The 13,338-nt window shown below is 41.0% G+C and overlaps 1 protein-coding gene across 8 annotated transcripts in view; it reads left to right on the plus strand.

Annotated features, from left to right (window-relative positions):
• The window catches only part of LOC113656103 (IQ motif and SEC7 domain-containing protein 2), a 78,525-nt gene extending 65,722 nt beyond the window's left edge, over nt 1-12,803 (plus strand). For 3 of the 8 annotated variants that reach the window (XM_047799787.1, XM_027167147.2, XM_027167149.2), the window contains 12 exons: nt 514-690; nt 1,353-2,425; nt 2,910-3,071; nt 3,375-3,497; nt 3,648-3,814; nt 4,826-4,965; nt 5,109-5,234; nt 6,160-6,259; nt 6,765-6,926; nt 7,189-7,383; nt 7,683-7,732; nt 8,117-12,801. In XM_047799787.1, the coding sequence (XP_047655743.1) occupies nt 514-690; nt 1,353-2,425; nt 2,910-3,071; nt 3,375-3,497; nt 3,648-3,814; nt 4,826-4,965; nt 5,109-5,234; nt 6,160-6,259; nt 6,765-6,926; nt 7,189-7,383; nt 7,683-7,732; nt 8,117-9,280 (3,639 nt within the window). In that variant the 3' untranslated portion in view covers nt 9,281-12,801. Of the gene's footprint in view, nt 1-513; nt 709-1,352; nt 2,426-2,909; nt 3,072-3,374; nt 3,498-3,647; nt 3,815-4,825; nt 4,966-5,108; nt 5,235-6,159; nt 6,260-6,764; nt 6,927-7,188; nt 7,384-7,682; nt 7,733-8,116 lie in introns of all 8 variants that reach the window. The other 5 variants (XM_047799786.1, XM_027167144.2, XM_027167145.2 and 2 more) reach the window with 3 other exon arrangements.
• The last annotated feature ends 535 nt before the right edge of the window (nt 12,804-13,338 follow it).

Below are 13,338 nucleotides of genomic sequence, written 5' to 3' on the forward strand. Positions count from 1 at the left end.
GCCTTACATTTACAGTACAAGACAGACCTGACGTGTGCCATCCCTTATTTACTGCTATACATGACCTCTTAACATCCTTTAACTAGGGGTGTAACACAGAATTCAAAATTTCATATGATGCAATACAACGGTGTCTCGCTATGATTCAGCTATTATACAGACATAATTATTGCCCCAATATTTGCCTTGGGATGCAATTTATAATTGATTAAAAAGTCAGCATTTTAAAATTCTGCTGTTAGTTAGTTGTGCAGTCAGCATCACCTAGCACAATGTGCATCTTCATTCGGTTGTAAGTGTTGTAAGTGGACCTTAAAGATATGGGTTACTCTTCCACTACCTGTTTGCTCCTGATCCATAGCCATAGCTGCTTTTCTGAACAATACAATATTGTACCAACTTTTCACCACCCCACTCTACTTTTATCCCATCATTTGATATGGACAAAATAACAATAGGATGACACTCAATGTGTGATGAAAATACAATGTACTATTTATCCTGGTATAACAGGTGCAGCCTCAAACTCCCCAACAACAGCAGCAGCTCTACCCTCCTCGTCATCCTGCTTCCCTGGCAATGGCCGGCCAGCAGAGTTCAGCTGACACAGAGCAGGAGACAGAATCACCTTCACACTGTCCTTCTGACCGGGAGGATTACTCGAACACAGACGATTCCTTCACCAAACAAGTGAGAACTCTGTGTGATGTAGGTTAACACAGAGTTTTACTCACTCATACAGTTCATCTAGTTCATTTCAAGGTTTTTGACAGCAGTTTCTGATATAGAACTGATATTAAAAAGACATGTGATAGAAAGCTGTTATGTGATTGATTTGTACCTGTAATATTGCTTTTTGTTATTGTATCATTAGCAGATATAAACAGAAGGCAAAACATTATGGAAACTGTTTGGAAGAAAACAGTCAGAATGATGTCCATATTATGCAGAATTGTTATAACAAGGAAAATGAAAATGAGATGGTAGAAAGGACATGCACACGTATTTCTTAGGACTGGCCAGAAAAGTTTAAGTTAATCATACAACCAGACTTGGTTGAGACTTGGTAAATCCTTCACTGCACATTTATGTAAATAAGTAAATGTAAGGATAAATAAGATAAATGCCTTAAATGTTAGTGTGAATAATGTGTCATTGAACAAAAATCAAGTGCCTGTGATAATGATATAGATGGTAAGTTTTTGTGAGTCTGATGTCGTAAAGGAAGAATTGGTATAGACATTTTTCAGCAAAAAGTGCCCAAGTAAAATTACAGGATAATGAAATTGAATGCTATTTCCTCTATCTTGAATGTTACAGTACATGTGTGCACATTTATATGTGTGTCTCAGGTGACATCGCTGGCTGACTCAATGGATAACACTCTGACGTGTCAGTCTGAGCGTGGCGACTCCCAGGAGGGTGATGGTGGAGGCGAAAGTGAGGATTTCGGTGAGTGTATTTGGAGTAGCAAGGTCCCATCTCGGCGTATAATACCGACAAGTGAGCGAGAGCGGACAGCAGGGACACTCGGAGGCATGCATGAGGACAGCACAGCCACATCATACAGTGATGTAACTCTCTACATGGAAGATGGCGTGCCTTCATCACCGCTTTCCATGGAACGTGCACCCAGCAGCACTGACACCGAGTACTGGGGGCTAGGCGGCACAACAGTAGGACGAGAGGACAGTCGAGATGCCGAGGGTGGAGGCAGCAGCAACAGCCGGCGCAGCACACCGTGCACTGAGTGCCGTGACCATCGGCTTCGTGGTGCCCACCTCCCTGTTCTGACTATCGAGCCACCCAGTGACAGTTCTGTGGACATGAGTGACCGTTCTGACCGAGGCTCCCTCAGCAGGCAGCTACTGTATGATCAGGAACCAGCAGGAGGTGGAGGCGGAGGAGGTGGAGGTTCACCACAGGGAACTCTCAAACACAATCCAGCCCAGGGCCAGACTCGCCCTATGGGTCGCCCAATTCCCTCCCCGCTTCCTACACACATACCTCCACACCATGCAATCCTGCTGCACCAGCAGCACCACCCACACCTCCATCACCCGCTGCAGCATCATCACCACCATCATCCCCTGGCTCATCTTCACCACCCCTATCCAGACTCCTCTGTATCAGCTACCCAACCCCCACTGACACCGCTCTCTTCCACCTCATCAGCACCACTGCCCTCTGCTGGCCTGGAGCCATCTGATGGTGACAACGACTCTCTTAATTCCACCACCAACTCCAATGAGACAATTAATTGCAGCTCAGGCTCATCCTCCAGGGACAGCTTGAGGGAACCTCTACCCGCACTTACTAAGCAGACCTACCAGAGAGAGAGCCGCCACAGCTGGGACTCACCCGCATTTAACAACGATGTGGTGCAGAGAAGGCAGTATCGCATTGGGCTCAACCTTTTTAACAAGTAAGGGCCATAGAGCATGGGAGAAATCACCTCAGTTTTTTGTTCAGAGATATTGGTATCATATGTTTTTGCCAAAAAGTATTACATTTCAAAAATATTTTACGTTTTTTGCATCCTTACTTTTCAGCTTACATGTATAGCTCCACACTCCTGTTTCTGTGATCTTATGATCACTTAACACTGCAGCAAAAGAACCTCTTGTATTATGATCGAATATTTTGTTTTTACGAGAATAATGAATTGCTAGGCCCAACACTTTAGTAATGGTATTGTATGCCTTGTAGCAATTTAAAAGACAGACCATTTCAACTTCAGCTTAGAGAATGCGATAAAGATGGGAAGCAAACACATAAAACAAACACAAAACTTTTTTACCTGTGTCTTCGGTTTAAGTAAATACAGGATAAAGTGTTTATATGCCTCTTATTATTTTTTTCTCTCCCATAACTAACTCCCCCTCTATCTACATCTCTGTCAATCTCAGGAAGCCAGAAAAAGGTATCCAGTACCTGATAGAAAGAGGGTTCATGTCTGACACCCCAGTTGGCATTGCAAGATTCATCCTGGAGAGGAAAGGCTTGAGTCGTCAGATGATTGGGGAGTTCCTGGGTAACCGACAGAAGCAGTTCAACAAGGATGTGCTAGAGTAAGTCCTGCCATGCTTACACCCTGAGACTACTGAAACTCCAACAGTTCAGACAGGGTCATGCTGAGTCTGATGACTCAAGCAGCATAAGCTTTGGTAGACTCAGAACAGGCACATAGCAGCTAGCATTGTAGGTTCAGACCTTTAGATGGAGAGGCAGCAGATGGTGGATTAAGCTGGAAAATTCATAGAGAGTCATAAATATTGCAGCCTTATCTGCCTTTTAAATACAATTCAATTGCATGATTCTAAAAAGGGGTCAGAGAAAATATGCTAAAGTACCAAGTGGTCTATCTTCCTCAGTTGTGTGCTGGATGAAATGGATTTCTCTGGAATGGATCTGGATGATGCTCTCCGCAAGTTCCAGGCTCAGATTAAGGTCCAAGGAGAAGCACAGAAAGTGGAGAGGCTGGTGGAAGCCTTCAGGTGCCCTAAGATCAGCCTTTATAAACTGTCTACTTCTACATTTTGGCCATTTAAATGCCTGTATATTTGATATTTGAGTCCCAAAGGTGCATATTATTAACCCTGTTCTTCTTTTTTTTATTTTTTATTTTTTTTATATCTTTTTATCAGTCAGAGGTACTGTGTGTGTAACCCTGCGTTGGTGCGACAATTTCAGAACCCTGACACCATCTTTATCCTGGCCTTTGCAATCATCCTTCTTAACACAGATATGTACAGCCCTAATGTCAAACCAGAGAGGAAGATGAAGCTGGATGACTTTATTAAGAACTTAAGAGGTACCGGCCCTTCAATATACCAACGTTTCCTAACTACAGTGTTTACTGTACTTGAAGTTCAACTGAAGTTGATTTATAATGAAACTTGTTATTTATAGCTTAAGACATGACTTTAACTTTCATTTTAGTATTATTAATACATAATAAATTCCATACATTCAACCTCCATCCAACATTGTGGCCGATAATCGACAACAGAAGACCACAACAGCTTCCAGTCCTATCAGCCAGAACAGGAATCTGAGGCTTCAGTGTGCCCAGAGTCACTTAAACTTTACAGTTAATGACTTTAAGACTTAAGAAAACATCACCTGACCCTTTTCTAATTTTCAGCTAGCCTGTAGCTATTGTATCCTCTCAAATTCCTGTTCTTGGCTGACAGGAGTGAAACAAGTTATGGTCTTCTGCTGTTGTATCCCATCAGCAATGAGGCTTGTTTTGCATTCTGAGATACTTTTCTCATCACTATGGCTATAAAGAGTGCTAATTTGAGTTACCGTAGCTTTAATGTCAGTTTGAAGGAATTCTTATTAAGGTGTTGCCACCGAAACAGTTTTTGCACCGTTCTGTGTAAAAACTAGTCTGTTTTGCGTGAAAATCCCAGGAGATCAAAAGTTTCTGAAATACTGTAGTAACTGAAGCTCCTGGTTTCTGTCTGCATGATTTTTGCATCGTGCTGTTGCCACATGATTGAATGATGGCTAATTGCATGTATTTTTTCTTTGACTCAAAGATACCTATTGAAGGTGTAGAATCACTTACACAGGAGGAGTTGGATGACTTTGTGGCATTTCAGTTCAGTTCATGAGTTCAGGGCAACTTTAAGAACATTAAGTGTTTGATGTATTGATGGATTTGGAAATATGATTAAATAGACTCAGGGTAGGTGCCAATAAAATGTAAAATGGGCAGTGATAATAAGCACTGCTAGGTTGGAGTTAAAGTGCCTCCCCTAACTTTTCCCCTTTTTCTTGTGCTCTCAATTTCTTTCTCTCTGTTTCTGCATGCCAGGAGTAGATAATGGGCAGGACATCCCAAGGGACCTGTTAGTTGGAATCTACCATCGTATTCAAAAGTGGGAGTTGAGGACCAATGATGATCATGTGTCTCAAGTACAGGCAGTGGAGAGAGTGATTGTGGGCAAAAAACCAGTGAGTCCAGAAATCTGACTTGTGTGAATAAGTGCTCAACCATGTTTAAATTTGTTTAGGATCTTTTAATTGATTCCGCTTTGTGGTATTTATACAGTAGTTACCCATTTTCCTGCGGATGTGTTTGTGTTTTATGTGGTCAGGTGCTCTCTCTACCCCATCGCAGACTGGTGTGTTGCTGCCAGCTTTATGAAGTTCCTGATCCTAACAGGCCACAGCGGAGTGGGGTTCATCAGAGAGAAGTCTTTCTCTTTAATGACTTATTGGTGGTAAGAATGTTTTATGTCCACAAATACAATGACAAACTCTATATTTTCTTAGAGTTTACAAATGCTGTAAAACAGCTATACATAATTCTACTCATATACATATCAGAAGAAAGTGCTAACGTGCTAAATATATTCTGATGGTGCAAACATTTTTCATGCCACTCAGAGCCAGAGAAAGGCAACTGTCATTTACACTGAAGCTATGATATTGGCTGGTGATCTATTAGTGCTCTCATGACGCTACACAGCATCGTTACACATCTAGCATAAATTGAAAATTGGACTAATACAACTAATAAATCTCATTATAAAATAACATGGACTAAATGAAATAACTACAGGACAGGTCAGAAGTGTGCTAAAATGGGTTTAATATATAAACAGTCCCACAATGGCATTTCAGATATAGCCCAAATCTGCACAGAATCTGCACCTAGCAACACTGACTACACTAGCTCCAAGCACCATGCATAGCACTGATTTACAGCTAGCTTTAGGAGATATACCAAATCACTCACAAAATTGGATGGCTCTTATTGCTTTAAAATTTAGCACAAGAAATGGAAAATGTAATCACTTCCTATTTCTTCTATTTTTTTATTTTTTTTTCGCACTGATTTGCCTCTATTTTGCAGAATCCTTCATCAAATGCATATGTATGAAAGGGGGAAGCACAGTTGCTCATGGTAATTAAACTGGCTGTGTAGGCTTGATTGGCACCTTTGTACATTACAAGTAAGGATTTTAGAATACAGTCTGAAACAAAAAATCTTTTGCTAGTTATGCCAGCTTATATGGGCATCCTGATTATTTCCAACACCATATTCTCCAACACTTATTTGCATATTGCTTCAAAAAAAAACTCAGTGATTAAAGATAAATTATAAAGCCGTATTAGATTTAACCTCCATGTCTGCATCTGTAGGTCACAAAGATCTTCCAGAAGAAGAAGACTTCAGTGACTTATAGTTTCAGACAGTCTTTTCCTCTAGTGGAGATGCAGGTTCACATGTTCCAAAACTCCTGTAAGTATATTCATTCCTCCATCTGTCTCTCCATCTGTCCCTCCTTCTTTATTTATGTTATCACTTCGTTCTGGCTCTGTGCTTCAGTGTGACATTTAGCCACTCTCTCTTGGCCCTTGTGCATTTTCTGATGACAGATAAGTGATAAAAAAGAAACCCAGTTCATCATGGCTTGCTATTGTTTATATTTTAGTTCACAGGCTTTTGCAGTTTGTTCAGTGGGAAAACATTTTGCGTGGCATTTCGCTTCATTTGTACAGAATTCATGGTGTATTGTGGTGTAGTATCTTTAAATACAGTCAAAAGCTCATCAACAATTAGTTTTTTCATAATCCATTGTATATTCTTTATGATCAGTCATTTCATCTCATTAAATGAGCTTTCAATTGCATGGAGTGTGGTTTATTTATAATACTCATGATTTATCATCTTTCTACACCTCCCCCCAACCCCTTACACCCCCACCCCCACCCCTCTATCTCTCGCTCTCTCTTCTTTCTCTCAGATTATCCACATGGTATTCGGTTAACTTCAGCCATCCCAGGAGGGGAGCGTAAGGTCCTGATTGTCTTCACAGCACCGAGTCAGCAAGATCGGGCACGTTTTGTCAGTGACCTGAGAGAAAGCATTGCTGAAGTGCAAGATATGGAAAAATATCGAGTAGAGTGTGAGCCATTATACTCTGCTTTTCCACATGGCCCTTATGTACCCAAGTGTTCTCACTGTCATTCTCAAAACGATTTAATAAATAAACATTTGTTGAATATTAGGCAATACTAATTTGCAAATGTTGTGCTGTCTATATCAATAATGAGATTGTATGAAGTTTGCCTTTCCTGAGTTTCTCTCTCTCTACCGTGATGGCTAGAATTGGCCACAATGTATTTACTCTCTCATCATTCTCTGATTCACTCTGCCTGTCTCTGCAGCGGAGCTGGAGAAGCAGAAAGGCGTTATGCGGACTGGACTCATGAGTGGAGATGTGAGCAATGCGGTGGATGGAATAAAGACTGAGGCAGTGAATGGCACGCTGGGTAGGCCCAGCCTCGATGACACATATGCCACAGCGGATGGGCTTAAGCGCACAGCGCTCAGCTCGTCACTCAGAGATCTCTCAGACACAGGTAAAGCTCACAGTAGTGCACAAATAAATGCAGTTTCCTTAAAACAGGTTTCCTTAAATAAATAGTGATTTCTCAGTGATTAAGACATTGAATTCTTATTGGAAGATCTTGAGTTCAAATACTGGTACTGCCAAACTGCCCTGTGCAAGGAACTTAACCCCTACCAGCTTAGTTGTGTATATATATATAAGATAAATGTAAGTCGCTCCCAGAGCATCTGCTAAATGACATAAACGTGAAACCTATGGTATGTTAGACTGTAATTTTGACATTATTTTACTCTTCTTCACTGGGCACAGGAAAGCGGGGTCGCAGAAACAGTGTGGGCTCTTTGGACAGTACCATTGAAGTAAGTTTTTGATGGTGTTATTGTCGAGTTATTGTCTGCCACCTGTTATTACATTCAAATGTTATTATTCCCTGCATGGCGTCTAAGATGGCACTTCCTGAGTTTTTATTTTTTTTTTGGAGATTATCCTGTGCTGCATTTTCCTTAATGTTGCCTGATGTTTGTACTGGTCTCTGTGAGTGAGTGAAACACACAGTTGTGGCATGTTCCCAAAATCCATTTCAATCCATATTTGTAATGCAGTGTCCCCACTGAGGTTCTCAGTAATATTAGTTGTTGAATTGTTTCCATCTGAAAACTGTATGTGCACAATATTTAAGTGTTAGTGCATGTAGTAATCACAATTTATTGACTTTATTTTTGGCCTGCCATTTGTGTTTACAGGGATCCATCATTAACAGCCCAAGGCCTCATCAGCGTCTGCCTATGGGGGGCGCTCTTCCCAGCTGCTATGGGCTGGAAGACTACCGGCCTCACCGCCCCATCCTGAGCCCCGGAATAGGGGTGGGGGGTGGGCCGGGGCAGTTACACAACGCCGTAGGGAACGCTGGTGCAGGGGTGCTTCCCAACACTGGCGACCAAGGGTCCGGCGGCAGCTCCGGCTCCTTCCTAGGTTCTCTGTTTGGCAGCAAGCGTGCCAAACCCCCGGCCCCGCTTATTCCCCCAGGGCCACCCTACCCTGCTCCCGTAGCCCCGCCTACTACCGGGGGCCCGCCTCCTCCCTCACCTTCCTCCCTCAGCCAGTCCGACCTTGGCGGGCCCTCCAAAATCCAGGCACTGCACGCACAGTACTGCCACAACAATATCGGTCCGCCTCCACCTCCATACCACCACCATCAGCACCACCGTTACTATGTACAGCTCTCGGCCGCTGGCCATCCACACGTTGTGCATCACACTCTGCAGCGCAGCTCACTTCCCCGCCGCACTTCACCCATTCCCTTACACGCTCCTCTTCAGCAACAGCACTCCCATCACGCCGTGCATCAGCATGGACGCCACTCCAGCATGGGCTGCACCCCTCCCCCGTTGTCTCCTCACTCACCACATTCACCTATCAGCCCATTCAGCTTCTTCCACACTCATGCCCCACCGCCACATCCCGCCAAGCTGCCACTGACTTTGTCTCACTCCCAACCTCACCCCCACTCTCACGGACACTCCCACGTTCTCTCTCATACCCACAGTCACAGCGGCCATATCCACAGTCCTCATCCACTACTTCATCATTCCGCCCATCAACCTCACTTTGTATTCGCCCCGCCTCCACAGGCCCCCTCCACCATCACAGCACGTCACGTGCCACAGGCCCCCACACACTACCTGCCTCAGTATCCGCCCCTGTCCTCCATCCCTCCTCCTCCGCCGCACTCGCCTTTACCCCCTCCTACCTCCCCCCTCACCCCTCTTACACCGCTTACACCTCTCTCACCGCTGCCACAACAAATGGTCAACCAGGGGCCCAGTGCAGGAAGCACAGGGGGCAGCGTCAGCACAAGCGGCAGCTGCAAGTCAAAGCCCATCAGCCGCATCAGTACAGTAGTGTGAGACGCAGCAGAGCTCGCAGGGCAAGATTTCACCGGAGGAGGAGCCGAAGCCCACGCAAGCGGAAACACACTGTTGTCCGACTTTGCTATTTCCACATCCGCTTCCCACATCTGTAGAGTGAGGGTGATGGAGGGGAACCTATAGCTGGGCTAATAAATGCATGTGCCATTTGCTGTCGTTTCATGCTGGCACTCATAACAACCAAAATCATTCATCACTGCAAATGGAGGAGGCTGAAAGAGACAAGTGTTTAAAGAAGAGCTGATTCTGTTATTCCTCAGAAGTGGAAAGTGAGCTAGAAGTGCAGCCTTGCCAAAGGTGGAAATTGTGAGAGGTTGCTGCCAACTTATAATGCGAGAAACAAAATCCCCAAATTTTAAGGGATCCAACTGTCATGCTACAGAGGAGGTTAGGATGTGAGCTCCACTAGCTAGCCTAAGGAGAGCGCAGAACACAAAAGACGCATCAAGTTTTCATGAACAACAGTAAAAAAAAAAATGCATGGACATTAAAGCAACTGAAGTTTCATGGAAAACCTGTTTGTTCCATTTTAACGGTTAATTTTTATGTCAAATGACAATCATTCCAGGTTGAAGCAATTTTTTTTTGTTTAATGTCTGTTTGTTTGTTTTTAATAGAATTGAGTGATACATTCCACGTTCCCTCCTATGGACTAAATTGCTGTCAATGTTGGACAACAGCTTCACAGCTTTAAAAGACTCAGCCACACACTTTGAACCATAACACATCCTGTTTATGTTAAAGGTATTTTCTAATAAAACATTTTGTGGAAAGAGACCATTATAGGAGAGAGCCATTCAGGAGGCAGCATTCCAGTATTTAATTATGTTTATTCTGTATTAAAATTCAGAGTCTAAAAGAGAAGATATTTGAATATGGAACATCATACGTAAATGGAATTGTTCTGAATTTCAAATCTGCAAAACTTAGGCATAGCCCACTAATTTAAAAACCAAAAAAAGTCTTAAATACTTAAAGATACTTTAGTTGTTTCCATTCAGCATTCTTTTCTTTTCCTTTCTTTTCTTTTCTTTCTTTTCTTTTCTTTTCTTTCTTTTCTTTCTTTTTTTTTTGATGAAATGGACTTGTGTCTACAAGTAGGTGGAGAATTTAATATTTTTATTATATAATTATTGTTATTACTATATAATATTTCAATTATATTTATTTTTTTCAGAATGAAGTAATTAATTAATTGTGATTTATAAGTGTCAAAATTACTTGATAAGTCTGGATTGTCTAATAATTTCGGTTTAATGACTTTTTTGTTCCTTTTAACACACTTTTGAGTCAGTACTCGAACAGGCTCATATGACTTGCTAATTACTTGTATTTGGCAACTTATTGCATAGCCTTAGTGCCTAATGTGAGGTTTTAGGATCAGTTGATCCTAAATGTGCAGCAACTGAAGTTCCCCCAAAAAAAGAGAGAATATATTTACAGTGCTTGCAAGGCAAGTGCTGTATTGTTATTTAATTTAAACCTTGAAGAATTCATTGTATAAATACTTATTTTTTACTCAACGGTCAGTTGAACTGAATTATAAACATTAATAGATAAAGACATTCTCTCAAGCATTGATTGTACAGTACAATTTACAAGAATGATATGATTCAAGTGTGTTTTTCGTTATTAACATTATGATGTCAAATATTACTGATATTATCCTTGATATATTGATGTAACACTTACTACTAATATGGATATTGTTTCTGTGCTGGTTTGTTTTCTATTAGCCTTTTTTCAATCTAACACAGTGGTATTTCTTGTGTACAAATGGAACTTTTGAGAACTTAACTGGGCTACCTATTTCAGGAACTTGTTTTGCTTGGGAAGAATTCTGTATTTTGCAACAAACCTATTGCCAGAAGCCATACACTTGTACTTAAGCCAGTCCCTAGTTTAAAGAATGTGAATTTTCATCAAGTAACATATCTTTGCCCTCTTGTTTATATATGAAAGCATGCTAATATGATTGGTGCCTCTGTGCACACCCGCTAGTACATTTCGCACTTGGTTGTCAGTGCATCTCTTTGTATGCTGCTTTTACATTACTGCAGATAGTGTTTGCTTTAGGTGCAAAACAAAAGCTTTTAGTTTGTGCGCACAATGACTCAAGGCCTACAAATGCAGTGCCTTGTTAGCAGATCATCTCCTGTCTTCAGCACCCCAATATATGCACACACACACTCACATCAAACCCACACAGAATAGTACACCTCCCCAATCGTCTCTGACATTCTGTCGCTATACATTTATTTTCACATAGGCCATATTCAGAGTTGAGTTAGTTTGATGAGGTGTTAATACAGATATTGAGCACAGCTGTATTGAGAGGTTTTTTTGTTTTGTTTTGTTTTTTATTAGAGTTGATTAGAGTTTGCAGTTTATGTTCTTGTGGTTAAACTGCATTTTGGATGCAACCAACCCCCATGCTCTTTTATGTTATTATATTACATTTGTCTATTATATCATTTCTTTGCCTTTATCTTAAAGCACACGTGTTGTTTTTTTAAGAGCGTGACCTAGATACAACTGTGGAACTTAACACTAAGCATTATTAAACAGGTTATTTCAACTAAACTGAAAAAGCTGTTGATTTTGATTTTGGTAACTCTGAATATGGCTCTAGACGTTTTTGAAATACATTTAACCAACAAACCCACCTTCTGATGATTTTTAATGTTTTATTTTTTTATGGTCTATTACGTATCACTATGTGGAATCTAACATTAGATTGTCCTCTAATCTGGTTTATGATAGTTCGTTATTATAGGGCTGTTTAGCAAAGGACATATGTACAGCAAGCTAGGATGTTGCATCTAAATTTTGAGCACAACTCTGAGCATTGTCCCATCACTCTTGAGCCTCCTATGAGCTAGTTTGTATCACTCTCGTGCTTGCATTAAGTGTTATGAGGCCAACAGGTTAAAAAACAAACGACAGATGACTAACAGACTTATTAAAGTAGTTAATTCAGTAGTTTCGGAAAGCGTCTTTACTCCTGATTGGATATGCTGATGTCTTGCGCCAGTGTGCCAATGTGTTGCATGTTCTACTGCACTTAACTGAATGACGCTGTATAAAAACTTGAATGTACATATAAGCTATAAATATAAATACTCTCTATTTACTCTGGAATGGGCTGTGTTATAATGTCTATAACTGGCTGGGAGCAGGAAGATGAACTATTGTTTACACTTTAGGGACTGGGGAACAAAATGTAACTGTAAAGTTGTACCAGTATGTGTTTCAGAGCAGTAACTATATTTAAAGAGATGACATTGTATGAAGTTTTATTTGTATATATGTACGACGTTTCCATCACAACCTAATTCAGAGAAATTGTATGTGATTATTTATTGCTCTTATTCTATAAAATATGTTATTGCTGTTGGAAATTGATCGTCTGTATGGATCAGTTACTCTGGTCATTTTGTGTGTTTGTGTGTGTGTGTGTGTGTGTGTGTGTGTGTGTGTGTGTGTGTGTGTGTGTGTGTGTGTGTGTGTGTGTGTGTTGATTTGTGCACGTATTTCTGTACGAGGGGTTTATTTCTGTTGCCTCAAATCCCAGTGACAAATGCATTTGTACTAAGCAATACAAAATGGTTTTATTTCCTAAAATGGCATAGATTAAGACATATGTCAACAGCACACAGAAATAACCATTTAAGATTGTGTAAATAGGACCACTGATATGAATCAACAGATAGCAACAGTGCTAACAATATAATAGAAATCTACTTATAACTAACATACCAACAAATCAATAGAAACTGACGGAAGAAACACTGGTCACATAAATACTATACTGAGCAATGGATATACATCAATATAATCCATAGAATAGTTCTGTCAATGTGTGTTAAACTTTTCATTTAAAATCATGCATAAATGTTGGAAAAGATACTTCGTAAGCATAGAGTGGATAGGGTTGAGAATGGCCAGAATAAGAAGCAAAGCAGTTTTTTTTGTTTGTTCACACAATTATTTACAACATTAAACCTTATTGTAGTCCAGAGATCATTCAGCAGGAC

The sequence above is a fragment of the Tachysurus fulvidraco genome, chromosome 14 (genome assembly GCF_022655615.1).
Source record: "Tachysurus fulvidraco isolate hzauxx_2018 chromosome 14, HZAU_PFXX_2.0, whole genome shotgun sequence".
Classification (NCBI taxonomy): domain Eukaryota; kingdom Metazoa; phylum Chordata; class Actinopteri; order Siluriformes; family Bagridae; genus Tachysurus; species Tachysurus fulvidraco.